At 38.3% G+C, this 23,158-nt stretch overlaps 1 protein-coding gene across 8 annotated transcripts in view; it reads left to right on the top strand.

Annotated features, from left to right (window-relative positions):
- The window catches only part of ARHGAP12 (Rho GTPase activating protein 12), a 113,040-nt gene that overhangs the window by 55,689 nt on the left and 34,193 nt on the right, over positions 1 to 23,158 (top strand). For 2 of the 8 annotated variants that reach the window (XM_057543071.1, XM_057543070.1), the window contains exons 4-7: positions 7,936 to 8,199; positions 14,311 to 14,451; positions 15,532 to 15,612; positions 22,130 to 22,255. In XM_057543071.1, coding sequence (XP_057399054.1) covers positions 7,936 to 8,199; positions 14,311 to 14,451; positions 15,532 to 15,612; positions 22,130 to 22,255 — 612 coding nt within the window. The remainder of the gene's footprint in view (positions 1 to 7,935; positions 8,200 to 14,310; positions 14,452 to 15,531; positions 15,613 to 22,129; positions 22,256 to 23,158) is intronic. The other 6 variants (XM_057543074.1, XM_057543073.1, XM_057543072.1 and 3 more) reach the window with 5 other exon arrangements.

Raw genomic sequence — 23,158 nt, 5'->3', positions numbered from 1 at the left:
GGTCCTGTTACACAACATAGTGACTCAGTATTTCTATCTTCTCTTCCCTTGTGTGACTTCCTGACTATCTTTATTGCTGTTTGGATTTCTTTCTCTTTTTTGTGTGTATCTATTATAGATTTTCGGTTTGTGGTTACCATGAGATTTATATCTATCTATCTATCTATCTATCTATGATTATCTTAAGTTGCTGATCTCTTAAGTTCCAACGCATTTTAACAACCCTGCTCTTTTACTCCCCTCCCCCCCAGGTTTACTGTTTTTGACATCGTATTTTACACCTTTTCGTTTTTTGTATCACTTAATTACTTACTGTGGATAAGATGATTTTACTACTTTTGTCTTTTAACCTTCCTACTAGCTTTATATATGGTTGATTTACTACCTTTACTGTGTATTTGCCTTTACCTTTCATAATCTTCGTGTTTCTAGTTGTGGCCTTTTTCTCTTAGAGAAGTCCGTTTAACATTTCTTGTAAAGCTGGTTTGGTGGTGCTGAACTCTTAGCTTTTGCTTGTCTGTGAAACTTTTGATCTCTCCATTAGATCTGAGTGAAAACCTTGCCAGGTACTCATAATGTTTTAGCTTGTTTTTCTTCACACTTTAACATTTTAAGTTGGAAGTTCGATGCACTTTTATATTTTGCTTTTCTCATTAACCTCAATTTTTTTTTTATCATGTTAAGAAACCGTTAACATTTCATTGCTTTTATAGTATTGCCTTATATATTAGATCATTATTTACTTAACTATTCTTCTGTTGTTGGATGTTTAGATTGTTGCTAATTTCTTTCTGATAAATAACATTGAAATGAACATCTTTGTGGGAAAATTTTTTTCTATGTATACAATTTTTTTCTCCCCTTTCCCCTAAAAATATTTTTAAAAGCTTTTTTTTTTTTTTTTTTTTTTAAATTTTTATTTATTTATTTACTTATGGCTGTGTTGGGTCTTCGTTTCTGTGCGAGGGCTTTCTCTAGTTGCGGCAAGTGGGGGCCACTCTTCATCGCGGTGCGCGGGCCTCTCACTGTCGCGGCCTCTCTTGTCGCGGAACACAGGCTCCAGACGCGCAGGCTCAGTAATTGTGGCTCACGGGCCTAGCTGCTCCGCGGCATGTGGGATCTTCCCAGACCAGGGCTGGAACCCGTGTCCCCTGCATTGGCAGGCAGACTCTCAACCACTGCGCCACCAGGGAAGCCCTTTAAAAGCTTTTGAAACATACTGTCAAACTGTTTTCCAAAAGGGTTCATCTAGTTAAAGTTACCAGCAGTAAACTAGAGTTAACATTCATCTTCACCAGCATTGTGTTCATTTAAAGAAACCCATAGTTTTGGTTCACTAGACAAAATGGTATATAATTATGTAAACATCCTTTGTTGTGGTTAATACATGTTTTGGGTGTATGTAAAAATAAGTTTGATATTTTATACTAAGTATTTTTTCTACCAAGAGTTTAAGTTTTCAAGAGTTCTTGAAGAAACTTGTTAGTGATCAATCAGTGGTCATTCCCTTGAATTTTTCTCAGTGGTTTGAGTAGTTGATAATTAACAGGGACAGTGTCTTTTTGCCACAGATCAGAATATTAAAAATACTGAGTCCTTTTCTGTTCTCTTTCTGCACATTTTGGAAATTGAAGGTTTAAGCTGATCGTAAGTTTGGAGTTAATTTATTAAGAAAACAAAGTTCTTATTTCTACTAGAAGCTGTTTGTAACAGCAAATGAGCAACATTTCAAATGAACATCTGTCCAAAAATTTAGTGGTAAGAGCGTGAAATATTAAAGTTTTACCATTCATCCACCATCAGTAAACCTCTTCTTTTTTTTAAAATTAATTAATTTATTTTTGGCTGTGTTGGGTCTTTGTTGCTGTGTGCGGGCTTTCTCTAGTTGCAGCGAGCAGGGGCTACTCTTCGTTGCGGTGCGCGGGCTTCTCATTGCGGTGGCTTCTCTTGTTGCGGAGCACGGGCTCTAGGCACGCGGGCTTAGTAGTTGTGGCTCATGGACTCTAGAGTGCATGTGGCTCGCGGGCTTAGCTGCTCCGCGGCATGTGGGATCTTCCTGGACCAGGGCTCGAACCCGTGTCCCCGGCATTGGCAGGCAGATTCTTAACCACTGCGCCACCAGGGAAGCCCCCTCATGTCTTCTTAACTCCTGAATCTAGTGGTTGTTTCACGGCTCTCGTATTGAAGTCTTCAGAGTGAAACAAGTTCCCCTTCTTTTGAAATTTTCCTTCTCCTTGACTTTTAAATACCATCTTTTCCTGTCAGGCTGTCTACTTCTGACTTTCTGTTTCCTTTACTGGATCCTCTTACTTTGCTTAGTACCTTAATTATATTAATTGCATCAGTAGTTGTAGTAACACCGCCAGAGGTCACGGTGCCAGACCCCAGGCTAACTTCACGCCTGTGTCCTCACTTTACCTCGTAACGCACCTGCGTGCTGCTCCCCAGGGGCCTGTCCCCTCTCCCTCTGTGCGCTCTCTTAAGGTCTGGCCCCACCAGTGTGCTGATGGCTTTTATGTTTTTAGCGCTGATTCTATACTGAGCTCCCAATCTGGGTACCTGGCAGTCTGAGCATTTCCACCTGGACTTGAAAAGGAGTTCCAACCTACTACAATCTAAGTGGAACTCCTCTCTGTTCCTTTCTTCATCCTGTTCTTCATCCTGACATTATTTAACCCATGGTTAAACACACACACACCAAAAAACATGCTTCACATAAACAGACATACAATCTGCATGCTAACATAACTTTCTAATTGTTTCTCGCATCTGGCCCTGCTTCTCTATTCCTACTCCTCTTGTCCTGTTGCCTCTCTCGTCTTCTGTCTGTACCGACCTCCTAACTGATCGCTGCATCTAATTGTGTTCATCTAAAATCTGCAGTATTTCAAAATTTTGACTCAGAATGTACTTCCTGGCTTAACTTCTCCAGTTATTCCCTAAATGCTGCTGGGTAACGTCTGCTGTTGAACGTGACACACAAACTCTCCTTGTTCTGGCATTTGCTTCTCTTTACATCTTTCCCGTGCCTCTCCTCTCACCTGCCCTCTGAGCCGGCATCCTTCCCTGAGTGCACCGTGCTTTTTTTTCAGACGTTTGTTCTTCTGCCTCCTGTGTCCCCTGCTTTGACCTGGCTAATTCTGATGTATTCATTTCTGAGGCTTATTCCCTTGGTTCCAAGTCTCTTTGATTTTGTTCCTACACTGTCCCATGTGTAGCTCTAGCATGAGGTCTGTTATGCATTTAAATGACCTTTGTTTCACGTTCATTTACTACATTATGAGGTCCTGGAAGACAAGACTAATTTTTAATCGTATTTGTAACCTTAGCACCGCTGCGTGTTTGACGCTTAGTCCACTTTTAGTCCTGTCTTAAATGGTGACACAGTTGTCCATCCTTGTTCCCAAGCTAGAAATGTGGATGATTCCTAGTTTCCTCTCTTTATCACATGTAACCATTTCCAAGTCCTTCAGTTTTGCTTTTACTTGGGTATGTATGTTTGCATTCTTTTGTTCACTTGTTTGTTCATTCAACAAATTTCCTTCAGTGCTCCTGTACGCAAGGCTGTGAACTAACTATACTGTGTGCCAAACATTGCATTGAATTTGTAGAATTTATAGATTAATTTTTTAGAAGGAACACATTTACAAAATTAAGGAACAACAGTTTATCTAGAAGTACTCCTCATTTTTTTTTAAGCTTATTTTTTTTAAAGCTTTTTGTTAAGCTTATTAACTGTGTTTTAACAATTCTTAGTGTGAATGAGATTTTTAAAATTCTGTTACAGTTTCTAACTTGTCATTGCTCATGTATCAGAAACTGATTTTAAATGATCTTTTTATCTGGCCAACTTATTAAACTTCTTAGTAGTTTTCATGGACTTAGGTTTTCAAATATTCATTATGTCAGTGACAAATATCAGGGTTGTTTTCCTACTGGGTATTTATGAGTTAACTCATTTTTCATGTCTCAATACATTTCATATCTTAGTATTGTACATTTGTTGAATAAAAGCCATGGTACTTGGCATGCTGGGATTTTTCTTCTTTTGGCTGCGCTGCGTGGCTTGCAGGATCTTAGTTCCCTGACCAGGGATTGAACCTAGGCCCCCTGCAGTGGAAGCGCCAAGTCCTAACCACTGGACTGCCAGGGAAGTCCCCCTGGAATTATTCTTGACTTTAATGAAAATGCTTCTCTCAGTGTCTTGCTGAGTATGATGTTTATTTTGAATAATAATTTAAAAAATCAAATTAAGGAGGCATCACCTGTTCCTCACTTGCTAAGAGTTTTATCCATGCTGAATTTTATCAGTAGCTTTGTTGGTGTCTGTGGAGATGATCAAGTTAATCTGTTAATGTAAAGAATTACAGTAAGAGATTCCAGAAGACAGACTCCCTTAATATTTCTGCTTTTTTCCTGATTTATTTAATGCAGTGCTAGATTTGAGTGCTAATGTTTTATTTAGTATATTTTCATTTATATTTATAAGTGAGATTTGTTTGTACTTTTCTTTCATTTAATTCTCTGCTTTTGTTTCAGAATTATGCTAGCCTTATAAACTTTGTTAAGGCATTTCAGTTTTTTTAAATTGGGGAAAACTGTTTAAATTTGAATTGTTTAAACAACAGGAATGAGTTATTTCTTAAAGCTATAGTACAATGTGTCTCTAACATTGTTTAGAAAGTTGCTGTTTCTTGGCGTCTTTATTTCCCCAAGTCTAGTGAAGTATCAGGAGCAAAGAACTTTAACACTTGTTGAATTTTCTAGATAAGGTCCTGGGAAATGATTTACTATATAGAATTGCTTGTTATATTAACAGAGTTGGTTTTAGTCAGAGAAGCACTGTTATCCAGCTAAGTCATCAGGATCTGGAATTAGTCTGGAAGAGAAACACATGGAAATCTGTCTTCATGGATAGACTTTCTTCATAGAAAAATGCTCTTTGGTGATAGTCTAAATTCAAAGCTAACATTTATAGGAAAATGGTCTAATTTGTATCACTGAGTACAATATTTGCATAATTACCATGTTTTAAAAGACCAAAGGTAACCGTTTTATAAATGTATTCAGGTGTCGGGTTAGTTTTACTATTTTCTTTCATTTTTCTTTCTCTATTTTTGGCTGCGTTGGGTCTTCGTTGCTGCACGTGGGCTTTCTCTAGTTGAGGTGAGTGGGGGTTACTCTTCCTTGTGGTACGCAGGCTTCTCATGTAGTGGCTTCTCTTGTTGTGGAGCACGGGCTCTAGGTGCATGGGCTTCAGTAGTTGTGGCTCGTGGGCTCAGTAGTTGTGGCTCGCGGGCTCTAGAGTGCAGGCTCAGTAGTTGTGGTGCATGGGCTTAGTTGCTCTGCAGCATGTGGGATCTTCCCGGACCAGGGCTCGAACCCATGTCCCCTGCATTGGTAGGCAGATTCTTAAGCACTGCACCACCAGGGAAGTCCCTACTGTTTTCTTTTGTAAAGCTTATTCTGTGATTTAGATTCATTATAATTAATTTATAGGCAAATAATATTCTAGAAGTTAAAGTACCTTAATTTCAATAAAACTGATTCAGTGTATCCATCCACATTTCCCTTTTATAAAATTTTTATTAGAGTATAGTTGATTTACAGTGTTGTGTTAGTTTCTGCTGTACAGCAAAGTGAATCAGTTATACATATACATATATCCACTCTTTAATTTTAGATTCTTTTCCCATATAGGTCATTACAGAGTATTGAGTAGAGTTCCCTATGCTATGCAGCAGGTTCTTATTAGTTATCTATTTTATATCTAGTAGTGAGTATATGTCAATCCCAGTCTCTCAATTTATCCCTCCCTCCCCCTTCCCACTTGGTAACCAGTAATTTGCTTTCTGCATCTTTGATTCCATTTCTGTTTTGTAAATAAGTTTATTTGTACCATTTTTTTAGATTCCACATATAAGCAATATCACATGATATTTGTCTTTCTCTGACTTACTTCACTTAGTACGGCAATCTCTAGGGCCATCCATGTCACTGCAGGTGGCATTATTTCATTCTTTTTCATGGCTGAGTGATATTCCATTGTGTATATGTACCACATCTTCTTTCTCCATTCCTCTGCTGAATTTAGGTTGTTTCCATGTCTTGGCTATTGTGAGTAGTGCTGCTATGAACATAGAGGTGCATGTATCTTTTTGAATTATAGTTTTGTCTGGGTATATGCTCAGGAGTGGGATTGCTGGGTCATATGGTAACTCTACTTTTAGCTTTTTAAGGAACCTCCGTACTGTTCTCTGTAGTGGCTGAACCACTCTACATTCCCACCAACAGTGTAGGAGGGTTCCCTTTTCTCCACACCCTCTCCAGCATTTATTGTTTTTAGATTTTTTGATGATGGCCCACATTTCCCTTTTTCAATTCAGTGTTTTCAAGTGTTCATAAAACTATGGGTACATTATAGAAGTAATTGAACATCTGAATAATTCTAGGACTAATATGGCAAAGGTTCTCAACCAGGGGCAGTTTGTCCCCATGAGACATTTGGCAGTATCTGGAGACTCTAATTGTCACAGTGAGGGGAAGCCACTGTCATCTAGTGGGTGGTGGCTGGAGATGCTAGTGAACATTCTACAACGCCCAGGATAGCCTCCCGCAAAAAGAATGATCTCTTCCCAAATGTTAGTGATGTTGAGGTTGAGAAACCCTCTTGTAAAAGGAAAGATGTATACACAGATACAAACACACAGTATTAAAAAGGCGTACTTTTTCTTTCAGTAGTTATAATTCTAACTTAATACGGTTTACAGTGTCCTTCTGCAAAGTGTATGAAGAGTATTCTGCTCTTGACTGACATCTAGTGAGACATTTAAAAATAAAAAGTAAAACTGAAGGTTGAGACTGAATAAGCATGTAAATCAGAGTTTACTACTAATTGTTTTTCCAGTCTTAGGAAATTCACAAATAAGTAGACTAGGAAGAGAGGAAAGATTTGTTTATGGCTACTGAGAAATTATAGCTGCGAAGTAGTATGTGGTAAATTCTTAGCTGAAGTATCTCCTTTGTCTTTTACTTATATTCTTGATTTAATATTAGAGCTTAGAATATGAAATCTTTCTTTTGATAGTTTTCTGAATAAATGCTGAGTTACCCATATGTAAGCCTTTTTATATTTTAAAAATTGCCTGAAATCATAGAATTTTAGAGCCAGTGGGGACCTAGGTGGTTTAATCCAGTTTCTTCACTTACAGAGATTAAATAGTTCAGTTTCAGAGAGATGAAGTGATCTTTTCCGTTGTCTTACAACTTGTTAGGCCAGATCTTGAACTGGAACCCACAGCTCCTGACTTCTAGTCGAGTATTCTTTCAGGGTGAGGGGAAGTAATTAAGCACACTTTAAAAAAAAATTAATTAATTAATTAATTAATTTTTGGCTGCGTTGGGTCTTCGTTGCTGCGCACAGGCTTTCTCTAGTTGCGGCGAGCGGGGGCTACTCTTCCTTGCGGTGTGTGGGCTTCTCATTGCGGTGGCTTCTCTTGTTGCGGAGCCCGGGCTCTAGGCCTGCGGGCTTCAGTAGTTGTGGCTCGTGGGCTCAGTAGTTGTGGCTCGTGGGCTCAGTAGTTGTGGCTCGTGGGCTCTAGGGCGCAGGCTCAGTAGTTGTGGCGCACGGGCTTAGTTCCTCTGCGGCCTGTGGGATCTTCCTGGACTAGGGCTTGAACCCGTGCCCCCTGCATTGGCAGGCAGATTCTCAACCACTGCACCACCAGGGAAGCCCAAGCACACTTTGGATTCTCTTTAAAGCTTATGTTTTTTTCAAACTATGAATATTAAAACTGTTAAATTCTTATTTCCTTAAAAAGAATATATACACCTGTATATATGTTTTAAAATGAATTAGTATTTATGTTTATAAATCTCATGTTTAATTATAAGCGTTATGCCAGTTTAAACATGGATATTTCACATTTTTCACAGGCGACAACACCTCCAAATCAAGGGCGGCCAGATTCTCCTGTCTACGCTAACCTGCAAGAACTGAAAATATCCCAGTCGGCTCTCCCCCCGATCCCTGGAAGCCCAGCAGTTCAGATTAATGGAGAATGGGAAACTCATAAAGATAGTTCAGGGCGTTGTTATTACTATAACAGAGGAACACAGGAAAGAACTTGGAAACCCCCTCGTTGGACTCGAGATACAAACATAAGCAAAGGAGATTCCCAGAGTCCAGGAGATCAAGAGGTATGAGGAGTTAGGGGGTCAACCAGTGAGTTACCGAGCTTTTTCTCTTCTTGTTCCTCAAAGAAGTGAATAGGTTTGCTTCTAACCCTTGAAATCTCTAAGATACTAAATCTTTTTCCCACGTTTTATTATATTACTGCTTGTTGCTTCCTAATCTCTAACTAGCGGACAGCGGCTAGCCTTGTAGCATGCTTACTAGTTCCGGAATTAACTGGGTTAATGTTGCCTAGAGCCAGTAGTTTCCTTCATGCGCTAGAAGATACTAATTCAATCATTGTTATTGCCCAAGGAATGACATCTTTTAGAAAAAGGAGAGAAGATATGTGATATGATTTAGCCAAACAAATAAAAACAAAGTTATTTAATTGACACTTTTCTTTATGGTTTGGTGGGGCTAGCAAGATACTTGTCAGTTTTTGTTAGAGATACAAGATCACTTTTTATTTCTATGTAGGGGAAATAAGTGTAATTCCTTTGCTGTGAACGGACCACCCTCGAAGTCTGACAGTTCACTCTGTATCGTTATTTTCTCTAACACGTGTCCATGCTGTCTCCCCACCTGCCTTGGTCTCACCCCCCTCCCACCTCTCAGAGGGTGGTGCGGTGAATTGGCCAGCGGGGTTTTGAGAAACACTTATCTCCGAGGCCTGGAGAGAGTCCTTGGGACTGTTCAGATGTGCAGGAGAAGCTTGGGTAGGGTGGATAGAGTGGAGTTGAATCCTGCTGTTTGGTAGACGGCGGCCCCCGCACCCGCACAGGACACCTGCTCTTAGAGAGAGCGGCTGGCTTGCACAGTAAGAACAGAACTCCAGTTAGGTAGGAGCTGGAGAAGTCAGGTAACACATCCTGTATCTAGCAGAATCTGAAAGCTTCTTATAGTTAATGACCCCTCGTCTTATCCCGTTTTTCAGTTGTATATTTATAGCTTTGCTTTGGTGGTAACTTGCACTTTTAGTGTTCAGGAATGAGGTGGAGGATAGTGAGAAATTGTTCATGTGTTACTATAATAGGAAAATGTTACGAAAGTTATTTGAATTTGTGTGTCCAGAAAGATTTGAAAATAAGTTGTCCTGTGTATCAAAGTAAAATCTTATAATTTGGAAAATTTAGGGTAAGGGCCAAATTGTAGAATAATTTAAAGAGATTTGAAGTATACATGGGAACTTTAACAACCCTTCTTAGCTTTCTGTTTCAGTGACTAGATGGGAGTGATTAGTATGTCAGAGTCTGAGCTCACACCACTCACTCTCTGCAGGTATTGTGTAAAATAGGTATTTGCAGAGTGGCTGGAGCACATCTTCCAGTAACTTCTTGAGAAAGGTTGTGCATGGGAGGTAACATTGAGACTGTGTGTGTGAAAGAGTCTGTATTCTGCCCTCCTATTTAATCGATAGTTGGCCTGAGTGAAGAATTCTAGGTTGGAAATCAGTTTTTCTCACAGTCGCAAGGCATCTTGAACTTGACCTTACGGCGATCTCAGTCGGCTGCGTGTGGGGTGTCTCCAGGGTTGGACCATTCGGTCTTCCCTTTCAGACTGGCCCGTCTCTGCAGAAGTCTTCACGCCTGGACAGTAAGGGCCGCCTGGGTCTTGGTACCCGGCGTTTAGTTTGCACGTAGTTCCTTAGTCTCCCCGCTTTCTGTTTGGTACCTGCGTCCCAGCCGTGCCTGTTGTCTTCCAACTCGGTATCCCTCTTGAGAGGGAGTAAAACCCTACACTTGGGCTGGAATGAGGGAGGGGTGCACACCTAGTGGCCAGGCATGAGGAAGGGGAGTCTGGCGATTTCAGCCCTCAGTTCAGTACCCGCGGTTCCAGGAGGACCTAATACTGTCAGTTCCTGGGCCATTTGAAGATTTCGCTCCGCAGACCTGTTGGATTTCATCTTCCCTCCTGGGCGCCCACCCCCACCCCCCGACCAGTTTAGATTCTGCTTTCTTTGCGGATAATTTAGGTGTTTGTTCCTCTGCTTCTCAGCCTCCAGAGTTTTGTGGCTGTTGTGTCTCCTTGTGTTCTCCCTGTTCTTGACGGTTCGGGTCTTTCTAGGCTTGTTTCGATACTTTTATTTTAGTAGGGTTTGAGAGGGGGCAGGTGCTCGCCCTCTCATCCGAACTCAGAAGCTTGTCATTTCAGTGGTTGCCCTAGAACAGTGGTTCTCACGTGGGGCAGTGTTGTCTCCGGGGGGCACCTAGGCAACGTCTGGGGATATTTTGGGTTGTCACAACTCAACGAGGGCTACTGGCATCTCGTGGGTAGAGGCCAGAGAAGCTGTTGAGCATCCTGTGATTCACAAGACAGCTCCCACCGTGAGGAATAATCTGGCCCTAACTGTCCACGGTGCTGCTGATGAGAAACGCCGCCTTAGAAGTTGTAACTGGCGTACTTATCAAAGTCTGCGGTTAATCAGCATCTTCTTGCTCCTTGAAACCGTACAAGAACTATACGTGCAGTGGTGCTATTGTTGTTTATTTTATTTCTATTTTTTAGCTCCCTTACTACTTGTTCTACATGGTGACTCTTAAAATTTATCCTCATACGTACCACTTTCTTTTTTCACATTTCTTAGGCAAATTAGGTTATCTTGGATAACTTTATACTGTCCTAAGTACCTACTTTTAAATTTCCTTAGTGAGCCTCTGTTAGTGATAGAATCTTAGTTTTCATTTGCCTGCAAATTTATTTTTCATCCTTATTTTTCAAGAATATCTTTGCCTGGTACACAGTTCTAAGCTGATTGCTTTTTATTTTTCCCTTGTTCGTTGAAGACTTTATTCTCATGTTTTCTGGCTTCCATTGTTGATGTGGAAGATTCAACTTGTAGGTCTCTTCTTGCGGGTGGCTTTGAGGATCTCATGTCTGTAATTTCACTATGATGTGATTAGGTGAAGTTCTTTTTTATTTCCTTCCGGGGCTTTGTTGGGAATCCCAAATTTGAGGCGTTCCATCTTTGATTAGTTCTGGAAAAACTCTTAAGCATTGTCTATATTCAGCTCCTGTCCCATTTTCTCTTTCCTCTTGTTTTGGGACTTTGATTACATGAACGATTAATTTGCTTACTCCGTTTATCATGTCTCTTGATTTCCCTTATACTTTAACATTTTATTGCTGTGTCTCTCTCTGCTTGTTCCCAGTCATTTCCAAGTCAAGCTCCTGTTTACTGTTTTTCTCTTCATCATGTATGTTCGTTTGATATTAAACCAACCCTTGAATTTAAAAAATGTGTTATTTTTAATTTGTTTGGGGGAGCTTCCCCATCTTATTATTTTGAGAAGTTTGAAACATACAAAAAAAGTAGAAAGAATAGTATAGTGAGCTGCCAGGTACCCTTCATCTGGATTTACAAGTTGTTAACACTTTACCACATTTGCCTTATTACTTTCTCCCTCCTTTTACCCTTCTAACTCTGCAGTAATTTTTTTTTTCTGAATCATTTGGACCAGACAACATAATATTTTATTCTCTAAGTATAGGGACTTTTTCCAGCAAAATCTTTTTGTGTGTGTGTGAAAAATACATTATCACACCCAAGAAATTTAATATTAATATATTATTTAATACAAAGGTAATGTTCGTGTTTCCCACTTGTCAACTCATATCCTTTATAGTTTTTTTCCTGCAGTGAAGGATCCGGTGAAGGATCATATATTGCATTCATTTGTCATATCTTTCTTAAGTCTTATTTTCTACTTTATTTTTGATAATTTCAGTATGTAGTCTTTAAGAGTCTGAATATGCTGTTTTTCTACTGACTCTCACTCATGGTGTTTGTTTTACATTGTGTGTGTGTGTGTTTTAATGTGAAATTATAGTTGTTGGAAATTCATATATAGCAAGTTTAATGCTAGGGTTGAAAGCTTGTTCCTTCAGAGAGGATTTGCTTTTGTTTCTGCCAGGTGCCTGAGGAAACTAGTATGCTGTGAACATTTGAAACTAAATTTTCAGTTTGCGTTTTCACAGGCCACCTAGGTAGTAGTAATTTTGGATTGCATGAAGAGTGGCTTGTTGCGTTCTCCCCCAGTTTCCCCTGATTAGTCCTGTGATTTTCCTAGCATGGAATAAAGGGCCAAGATTTGTTTCTGGTTCACCCCATAAACTGCAGGTATAATTCTTTGGGGTCCCCTTTCTTTATTGTGGGACTCACTGCCTTAGGTTGTTCCGAGTCCTGTTCCCCAGCACTTCTGCATGGCCTTGAAAACTAATGTTCTAGTTCAGGATTTGGCAAATGCCTTCAAGGAGGAAGCTGCTTTTTTATTCTACTTACCTTTCTGGATTCTTCTTCTTCTTTTTTTTAAAATAAATTTATTTATTTATTTATTTATTTGTCTACGTTGGGTCTTCTTTGCCACACGCGGGCTTTCTCTAGTTGCAGGGAGCAGGGGCTACCCTTCGTTGTGGTGCACGGGCTTCTCATTGCAGTGGCTTCTCTTGTCGTGGAGCATGGGCTCTAGGCACGCGGGCTTCAGTAGTTGTGGCTTGCGGGCTCTAGAGCACAGGCTCAGTAGTTGCGGCGCATGGGATCAGTTGTTCCACGGCATGTGGGATCTTCCCAGACCAGGGATCGAACCCGTGTCCCCTGCATTGGCAGGCGGATTCTTAACCACTGCACCACCAGGGAAGCCCTCCTCCTTTTTTTTTTGATGGTTGAATAATATTTTCCTGTACAGATTGCCTTCTTTTATTCTGTTTCTAAAAGATTTTATTGTACCTCTCCTATATGAGCTTACATTTTAAGTAGTCTCAATTAAATTAAAATAAATCCTGATTTTTGAGTTAGGTTTTTCATTTTTTAAAAACATTACTGTTACAAAACATATATAGCTCACTCTCCACAAGGCTTCTGTTAAGTTGTCTATGTCAGTTTTTGTGAACATATTACTAACATTAGGATGTTTACATATGTTACCTCTACAGCATTGAGAATCTACACATCTTAGTGTTTCAGACCAAATTATGGTAGAAAATCCAGTCTGATTGAGTAGATTTAATTGTAGAAGCTATTTTACCTGAACGTGACCCTGGAAGGGTCATTTGCACATTAGAGTTAGCCTAGTAAATATTACATACTGAATTTTTAAATCTTTCTGTATTGTGTTTGTATTTTCTCAATATTATTTTTTCTTCTTTCAAAGTGTAGTTTTGAATAGTTTTTTTTTTTTTTTTTTTTTTTTTATTTATTTATTTTTTTAATGAGGATCTTGAATCAGATGCGTATGTTTTTGATTGATTGATTGATTGATTGATTTTGGCTGTGTTGGGTCATCGTTTCTGTGCGAGGGCTTTCTCCAGTTGTGGCAAGCGGGGGCCACTCTTCATCGCGATGCGCGGGCCTCTCTCGTTGCGGAGCACAGGCTCCAGACGCGCAGGCTCAGCAGTTGTGGCTCACGGGCCCAGCCGCTCTGCGGCATGTGGGATCTTCCCAGGCCAGGGCTCGAACCCGTGTCCCCTGCATTAGCAGGCAGATTCTCAACCACTGCGCCACCAGGGAAGCCCCTTGAATAGTTTTAAGAAGCATTTGGTTGAGTGAGTTAAGAAAACTTGACAGTAAATTAGAACATAAAATAGAGTGTTACAAAGCTAGTGTCTTTTCTCCCCCCATCTCCATCCCACACGCTTTAAAAAAATAGTTCAAGATATATTTATTGAGCACTTTTTGCGGGGCATTTGGCTAGGAACTTGCAATAAATAGGTGAGAAGTTTCAAGAATCTCAGTCTAATGAAGTGCCCTCATCTCCTGCTTTGCTCACACATAGATGTGTGTACACACACACACACTCACCCCTGTCATTTTTTAACCTGGTTTCAGTTCAAAAGCAGCATTAAATAGAAGGCAGCATTTTCTCTCTCAGTCTGAAAGCATTGTCCTCAATTTCACTATAGTAAATTTTTCTAGGCTTGCATTAATGCGATAAAATAACTTACTAATTTCACCTTACCACTTACAGTGTACCATTAAAAAGACTAAACAATTTGTTTAGAAAACTAAATATTTAAATATATTCAAGATATATTAGTATGTATAGCCAAATAAAGTCAATTGCTTAGATTTTCAACTGCTGCATATATGTATATATATATGTTCAAAGAAGAAAAATCCTTATGTTTCTGACTATTGATAGCTTCTTTCATCAGAAGAAAACTACCACAGCATGTGTTACAGCCAGTCAGATAGTCAGTATGGTTCTCCTCCAAGGGGTTGGTCAGAAGAGTTGGATGAACGTGGGCACACCTTGTATACCAGTGACTGTACTAATGAAAAGGTACTTTCTTTTTCTCTCATCTAGTTTTCTTGGCAGATCCCTCTCATAAAATCATTGTGTACTGAAGCTTTAGTAGTATTTTTAAAACTCATGAAAATATTTTCTTGTAATTCTGTAACCATGTCAACTGACAATATGAAAACTCAGTGTAACTACTTATTCATGGTTTTAAACTACTTCCAGTTTACAGTAATGTTTGTGGTGTCAACCTGTTTAAGACAGACCCTTTGAAGAGTAGACCCGTTGAGTGTCAGTCTGCTTACACTTCTTCAGTAAACATATTTCTTTGTGTTTTTCTTGGGGAATAGTGTTTTGGGAATAGTTTTCTCAACATGCTGTTATGACATACCACCTCACTTCCTACACTCCTTTTTCTTTTGTAACCAAGTTACATAAAACAAAAACCATGAATCTAGTATTTTATGATTAATTAACTAGTTTGAGAATGCATGTTGAAATTTTATGTGTTTATCATCAGAGAAGGTAACGGGTTGTTGTGCTAGTTTAAAGAATAAGACCCTTGGGAATAAATGGAGATATGCTTTTTTTTTTTTTAATTAATTAATTATTTTTGACTACATTGGGTCTTCCTTGCTGTGCGGGCTTTCTCTAGTTGTGGTGAGCGCAGACTACTCTGTGTTGCGGTGCGCGGGCTTCTCATTGCGGTGGCTTCTCTTGTTGCGGAGCCCAGGCTCTAGGCGTGCGGGCTTCAGTAGTTGTGACACATGGGCTCAGTAGTTGTGGCACATGGGCTCTAGAGCGCAGACTCAGTAAGTTGTGGTGTGCAGGCTTAGTTGCTCCACAGCATGTGGGATCTTCCTGGACCAGGGCTCGAACCTGTGTACCCTGCATTGGCAGGCGGACTCCTAACCTCTGCACCACCAGGGAAGTCCCTAGTTTACTTATTTTTAACAAACTTAAAATGCAAGTCTATTAGTATAGGTTTGTTATATTTCTTTTGCAGTGGTCTTGAGCAAGTAGAATAAAATTCATAAGAATGTCATCTAATATCTCTGGTTGTATAGGCTTAAACTCAATTTTATGTACATTTAAAACATAACACCTGTTTTGTCTTTATAGTGGCTCAAGCATGTTGACGATCAAGGTAGACAATATTACTACAGTGCAGATGGATCTCGGTCAGAATGGGAGTTGCCAAAGGTAATAAACATTAACACTGGATTTCTGTTTAGAAGTAGTAGATGAAATAATATCTGAAAATGGTTACAGCAGATTCACTTTTAAATTTTTATTCAACGTCTAAAAAGCAGCAAGACTAGTTTTTTCAGAATTCATCGAGAATCCTTTGGCTAAATTTTTCTAAGATGTTCATTATCTTATAGCTATATAATACTGATAATCCCTATTTAAAGATTCTTTTGGTTTAACTTGAAATCAGTTTTTCATTGTTCCTGGATACAGTGTCCCCTTCAGTGCCAATAATGCCAATAGTTCCCTTGAATATATTGCGTTTTCTACATGAAGTTGGTCTTATATTTATTTTTTTAAAGAAAGAAAAGCAACTCAGTATTCCAGTTTATTCTTGTATGTAGATGTGTGTTGTAATTGAGTCAGTCATCAGCAGCTTGTGGCAGTGAGATCTAGGGTCTCACTGGCTCTCTCTAGCTAAGTGCACCAGGGCTGAGTTTATCTAAAGCAGTAGGTTTCATAGTGGTCATATACTTATCACTACTGGTATTCAGATAATTTTAAGTGAAATCTGAGCAAACATTTAAAGTTTAATTGGTACATTATTTTAATGTTTTAGAAGACAAGTGTAAGTAGACATATCTGTAGTGTCAATTACCAGATAGACTTTAGTTTTCTTTGTCCTGGAGTAAGTCAGTTTAAAGAAAAATATTATTAGTACAAAGATACATGGATATAGAAAAAAAATCATTGAAATATAAAGTGCAGTGGATAGTGTAAACTATAGACAGAGGGACAGGAAGGTAACGAATATTAAAGCATGGTTAGGAGAAATGGAAGATGGGTGGAAAGTTTCCTATATTCATATATCAGGAATTCTAGAAGAAGAAAATGGAGGAAATGGTAGAGAAATAGTATTGGAAAGTATAATTTCTGGGAATTTTCTAAAACTAAAGGAAGGCATGCATTTTTAACTGGAAAATACGCCCTCAGTATGGACCAGAAGAGAGAAAAATAAATACACGTGTTGACAGATTTTACTGGATCTATGGAAGTTCAGTAGAGGAGACAATCTTAAAAGCCATCAAAGGGTAGACAGCCAGATTACCTGTGGTGTCAGATTGCAGCATTGGACCCATTCCTTACCCACTCCTGTATCTGTGCTGTCTGCTGTGTACCTTTGTAGTGGCCTCCCGCTGTGGATGGGGCGTATTGTCCTGCTGTTACCATGACTGAATCCAGTCTAGTCATGTGACTTGCTTTCACTGGTGGGACATGAGCAAATGTGTCACAAACATGGTATTGAAATGGGCTTGTGCGCCAGGGCTTGCTCTTCCGCTTCTGCCACTGCCATGAGAGGAATGCACCAGGCTAGCCTCCTGGACCCAGAAGGAGTAAATACATTTTAAGAAAATCAACAGAGCCTCAGAGATCTGTGGGAAAATACAGAAGACCTAATATTCATTTCATCAGAAATCAAGAAAAAGTGGAGAAAGAGTGTGAGGCTGAAAAATATATGCAGAAACAATGTTTGAAAACACTCAAATGTGGCAAAAGACAAATCAACAGATTCAAGAAGCTGAATAAATACTAAAGAGGATAAACTCAAAGAAATCCACATCCAGATGCATTGTAATCAAATTTCTGAAAATTAAAGACTTCCCTTTTTCCTCCTCAAAAAAAAAAAATCTTGGGGCTTCCCTGGTGGCGCAGTGGTTGAGAATCTGCCTGCCAATGCAGGGGACACGGGTTCGAGCCCTGGTCCGGGAAGATCCCACATGCCGCGGAGCAACTGGGCCCGTGAGCCACAACTACTGAGCCTGAGCGTCTGGAGCCTGTGCTCCGCAACAAGAGAGGCCGCGATAGTGAGAGGCCCACGCACCGCGATGAAGAGTGGCCCCCACTCGCCGCAACTGGAGAAAGCCCTCACACAGAAACGAAGACCCAACACAGCCAAAAATAAAAAAAATAAATAATAAATTTAAAAAAAAAAATCTTGAAAGCAGCTCAATGAAACAACACAGTACCTGTAGGGTAATAATGATGTGAATGGCAGTGGATGTCTTATCAGAAACCATGAAGCCAGAAGGAAGTGGTGTAACATTTTACAAATGCTTAAAAAAAAACCTGTCAAGCCATAATTGTACGTCCAGCAAAAATATCCTTCAGGAATGAAGGTGAAATGAAGACATTTTCAGATGAAAGTAAACTAAGAGATATATTACTAGCAGTCTTGTTCTCAAAGAATTGCTATAGGAAGCCCTTAAAACAGAAGAGAAATGATAAATGAAGATAACTTGGAACATTAAGAATGAAGAAAGTACAATGGGAAGGGTGACTATCTGAGGAGAGTTTTGTCCTGAGTTTTAAAAATTATGTTTGACCTTTAAAACAAAAATTTTAACATTTCTGAAGAAGTATTCATCGTAGGCGGAGATGATATTTAAAACAACTATATCATAAAGAGGGGAGAGTAGTGTGATGTAATTGTTGGTAAGGTTTCCACATTTCACTTGAAATAGTAAAATGCTGATACTGGTAGACTGTGAGAAATTAAGTATGTACGTTGTAATCCCTAGAGCAAGCACTAAAAAACTGTAACAAGAGGTAGACTCAAGAAACTATAGGTAAATTAAACTGTAATACTAAAAACTCCTCAGGGTGGTCCACAGGAAGGCAGGAAAGGAGAAACAGGAATGATAAACAGAACAGAAAACAAATAAAATAGACTTAAATCCTAACATATAAATCATTACATTAAATGTAAATGGTTTAAACACAGCTGTTAAAAGATTCTCAGAAATGACAAAAAACCATGACCCAACTATATGTTTCTACAAAAAGATCACTTCACATGTAATGATATATTACATCATGCTAAAGGTTATTTATCATATAATCAACAGTAAATCTCATACTTCATCGTGCGATTACAGAAGCTTTGCCAATAGAGTTAGGACCTAGACTATAACTTTCCCATCAGTGTTTCTATTCAACAATAAAATAAGAAAAAAAAATGAATTGAAAAATTCAGTTGTTCTTTTGATTATTAGAAAATCAGGAGATTCGGCAAACTGAAGAGTGATGATATTAAAATCAACCTAAAAACTACCCATGTCTCTAATAAAAAGTCAATTTGAAAATGTGATAGGAATAAAGATCTTTTTTACATTAGAAGCAGCAGCAACACTAAGAAGAGTCATAACTAAGAATACACCTGTAGAAGGTTTGTAAGATCTTAATGAAAATTTCAGAGCAGAATTGAGGGACATAAAAGTTGACCTGAAATGGTGCAATACACCATTATGACCTTGGGTTGGGACACTTAATTTTATAAATGTCCCCATTGATCTGTAAATTCACTGTATTTCCATTTCCTGTTGCCGTCTCTACCTTTTTTTTGAACTGATGCTAAATTTTATTTGCAAACAAAGGTCTATGAAGAACCAAAATATTCCTGAGTAGGGAGAATCTGGGGGCAGGGATGGGGTTCCTGCTGTAGTGATTAAGTTGTGGGCACATGTGTAGAGAAATAGACAAGCAGAACAGAATAGGAATCTCAGATGTGGCATCACAAATCAACAGATAAAGCATGAGCTGTGCAATAAATGTTGCGAAGATTATTGGTTATTCACATGAAGAAATGAAATAAACATAGATCTTGACTTCATACCTAGTAATTAATTCCAGGTAGATGACAGTTGTCAACATAATAAGCAAAACTTTAATGGCTAAAGAATGATATGTCAAAGAATATCTTTGACTTCAGAATGGGAAGGATTTCTTAAACAAGACTGTATAAGGAAAAATTATAAAGGGAAAGATGGACAGATATAACTACATAAAATTCAACAGAACACCTTTTGATACAAAAGATACCATACACAAAAGGCAAGAGATGAGCTTCAGACTTGGAAAAGCTACATTCAACTCACATAGCTTACGAAGCCTTAGAAGCCTAAATATATAAAGAGCCTCCTGGTTCTTTCTGTACACACTAGTGAGAGAGAGAACCCAGTCAAAAATAGGCAAAATATATGACTAAGCAATACAGAGAAGAGGAGATTGATGAAATAAGTATTTGAAAAGATGTTCAAATTTATAAGTAATCAGAGAATGAAAAAGAGATAACATTTCACTCTTCTAATAGAATTTTAAAAATTTGTGCACATGTACATACATTTATTTTATATACACAAATGTATATAAGTTCAACAGTACCAAGTAGGGCAGTCCAAAGTATTATGTTCTGCTGGTAGAAGTGTAATTAGTACCACCACCTCAGACATGTCCATTTATAACAGAATGGTTAAATCGTGGTATCTGTGTATAATGTAGTGTTACATAGAAGTGAAACACAAATGAGTTAGAGCTGCATACTCACCAGTATGGACGCAGTTTTTTTTGTTTTTTTTAATAAAAACGTATTGAGTGAAAACGCAAGTCGAAGATTGATGCATGTGATATGATTCCATTTATATAAAATCTAAAAGCTTACAGGTACTGTGTATTTATAGATACATACATATGTACTAAAGTGTAAAGCGTGTGAGAATGGTGAGCACGGAACTATATGGTACTGTCGGGGAGGGAGGGAGAGGAATGGAATCTGGAAGATGTCTTCAGAGGACTCTAATATTTTTTTTTCTTTAAAAAAAAAAGGTACCTGTTTTATGTTAGATGTGCTGAAGCTTGTGGTGGGTTTTTATTATAGTCGCTGTTCTTTTGTATGTTTGAAATAATTCAAATAAAATCGCAATTAAAATTCTTAAAAGAGAAAAGGTGTTCTAAAAAGATTTCTAAAATGTTGTTTTAGCCATCTTGTTTAACTAGACGTGTGTGTGTGTGTGTGTGTGTGTGTGTGTGTGTATTTTAGCTGTGGTGTCATCTTATTTTTCTTTTCTCTGATTATGTGACACTTTATTTTTGTCTTCTGTCTACACTAGATTTTATATGACATTTTATTGGTGCTTTATTTGCTTTTATGAACATACTGTTGCCTAATAAAATTACCAGCACCTTTTAAATTGTGAATATTACCCCGTTTAATTTTACATTATTTTTCTTGCCCCTTGGAAAGGATTTCTAAACAACTGTAGTTATAAAGCTCAACAGCTAGGGTAGGTATCCATTAAAGTTCATACACAAGCTTACACGCAACTACACATTTTAATTATTGCTAACGATGATTGTCCGGAAGGAGCTCTGCTTAATAACTCGGTCTCTTTTCACTTAGCGATTTACGGTGCAGAATTTTTTGGGGGGAAGCCTTTGAGCTTTGCCTTTGTTCATTCTAGAAATGATCCCTTTGTGAACGTCTGTGACAAATTTTAAGATGGCAGTTTGTTAAGCAACAATGAACGAAAAACATATACCCATATGTGATTGCCTGGCTTTGGCAAATTTTTAATGTAAAAAACAAAGTAACAGCTTTGGAAACAGTTTGGGGGACCTGTCTGGACTCATTTTGGAAAGTGAAAAAATGGCATATTATGGAGAAAGATGTTGGAAGGTTTTTAAATATTAAAAACAATATAAATAATAATACTGAGATTTAGTAGTATAACTAACATATAATAAAACATAATTTCACTGAAATTACGAGTCATTAAAATTTAAGATTTACTGGGCTTTTTAGAGAAGTAGATATTAGGTATCCTTTGGTTTCAGGAGAAGAATGTATCTCTTAAAAAGTAGATGAATTTTCTTTTGTCATTTTATTATAATTTATTATTTATAATTTATTAAAACTGCCTGTATAAAACAGCATAACTCTTAAACCTCACATTTCTCAAATGTTTATGCCTGGTGGTCTACTTGACATTTCAGACACTCACAAGACCTAATACCTTATTGATAATGTGTTCTTAATTTTATATTTCATTTTCAGTTGGTAGTTATTACTTATCCTTTGTACACAACTGATATGTTCAGGATTGGTGTTTGGAACTAGTACCATCTCCACCTTTTGACTTGGTTTTGTTTTACCACTTCAGAGAAACAGATAATAGTGTGTTTGGCCTATATATGGAAAGTAAAAGTAAAAACAAAAACTCCTTTAAATGCGAGAATACTGTTGTATATGAAAGCATCATTAAAAAAACCTGAATCACAAATTGAATTCATGTGGATTTTTGAAGTAGAAGGAACCTTAAAAAATTAATTTGTCCAATGACCTCATTTTATAAATTATAACTACTACTATTTATTGAGAACCTATCAGGGCTACATCTGGCACTTTTTATACTGTTTAATCCTTAGAACCCTATTTCTATTATATCTGTTTTATAGTTGATGAAACTTAGCCTTGTGGAGATGAAGTGTTTTGCCGAAGATAACATTAACTTGGTCTCTCCAGCACCCAAATCTCTGATCTTCTTGATTGTGTCGCAGTGCTGGTCAAAGATGAGAAAACTCAGGTTAGTGTCACATGGTGAATTTTGCCTAACACCATGTGTCACTTGGAGCCAGCATGTTTAGATTCCACTTTTGTTTCTGTTATTTATGAGGTATAATTTGTTTTCTTTAGTATAATGCCTCATCTCAGCAGCAAAGAGAAATTATTAAAAGTAGGAGTCTGGACAGGCGGCTGCACGAACCAATAGTGTTAACAAAGTGGAGACATAGCGCCATTGTGCTGGACACCAATGACAAGGTAGGACCTTCTGAGAAAATCTGCTGCGGACTTTGCCAAGTTCTTTATTCTGTATTTTCTCCTCAGCTGAATCTCATACCTTGGTGATGACTGTTTTATTGTATGTCATATCAGTTTGTCCCCAAGTGGGGTTTGGTTTTGAAGTTTTTTGATTTTTGCACAATGGACTGACTTACATGTGGCATAACGATGTGTTTTGTGATACATTTGGGCCTAGTAGGTGACAGGTGTTTTTTCATCATCTCTTTTTAAAGTCACATATCCATTATTGTTTGTCTTCAATCTCTAGGAGGTTTAATGGTAAAGACATTTAACTAACTTTCCCATCCCAGGGAAGATTGGAACCCTGCTCCTCCTGTTTCCCTAAGTGCTCTTTGCACAAGTGCTTCTGAGAAGTCATGTTCTCTGTTTCAAATAGGGAATGCATTTTGATGCAAACATGAGATTGGAAAAGCCACGAAGTTTTGAATTTCCCTGTGAGTTACATCTTTACATTGTGGCTTCATTTTGGGGATAGAATAGGAAATTAGTACGAATTTGTAGAACAGCAGACATACTAATGTTAAAATCTGAGGGTGGTGGCAACACCCTAAAGCTAAAATATTTGTCGCTGGGGACTCTCTGTTATTTTACCACCAGGCTGCTCCTTTGACATAATTAATAGGTTTCCTGCACTTTTAGGTAGTTAGTGAAAACAGGATGAACTCTCCTGAGGCATATTTCTCTGTGTTTGTATACTTTCAGTCTTAAATTCCTTTCTAAATTATCTCAGTCAGTCAGACAGGTACTTTGAATTTCTACTTGTAAGGATGTTATGTGGTTGAATGTAGGGGGCATATTAAAGGAATGAAATTTTGGAGTCTGTCTATTGAAGAATGCTTGAAAATATTGGGCTGGCCAAAA

Source organism: Balaenoptera acutorostrata, chromosome 3 (genome assembly GCF_949987535.1).
Source record: "Balaenoptera acutorostrata chromosome 3, mBalAcu1.1, whole genome shotgun sequence".
NCBI lineage: Eukaryota > Metazoa > Chordata > Mammalia > Artiodactyla > Balaenopteridae > Balaenoptera > Balaenoptera acutorostrata.
This window is presented reverse-complemented; position numbering and strand designations above follow the sequence as displayed.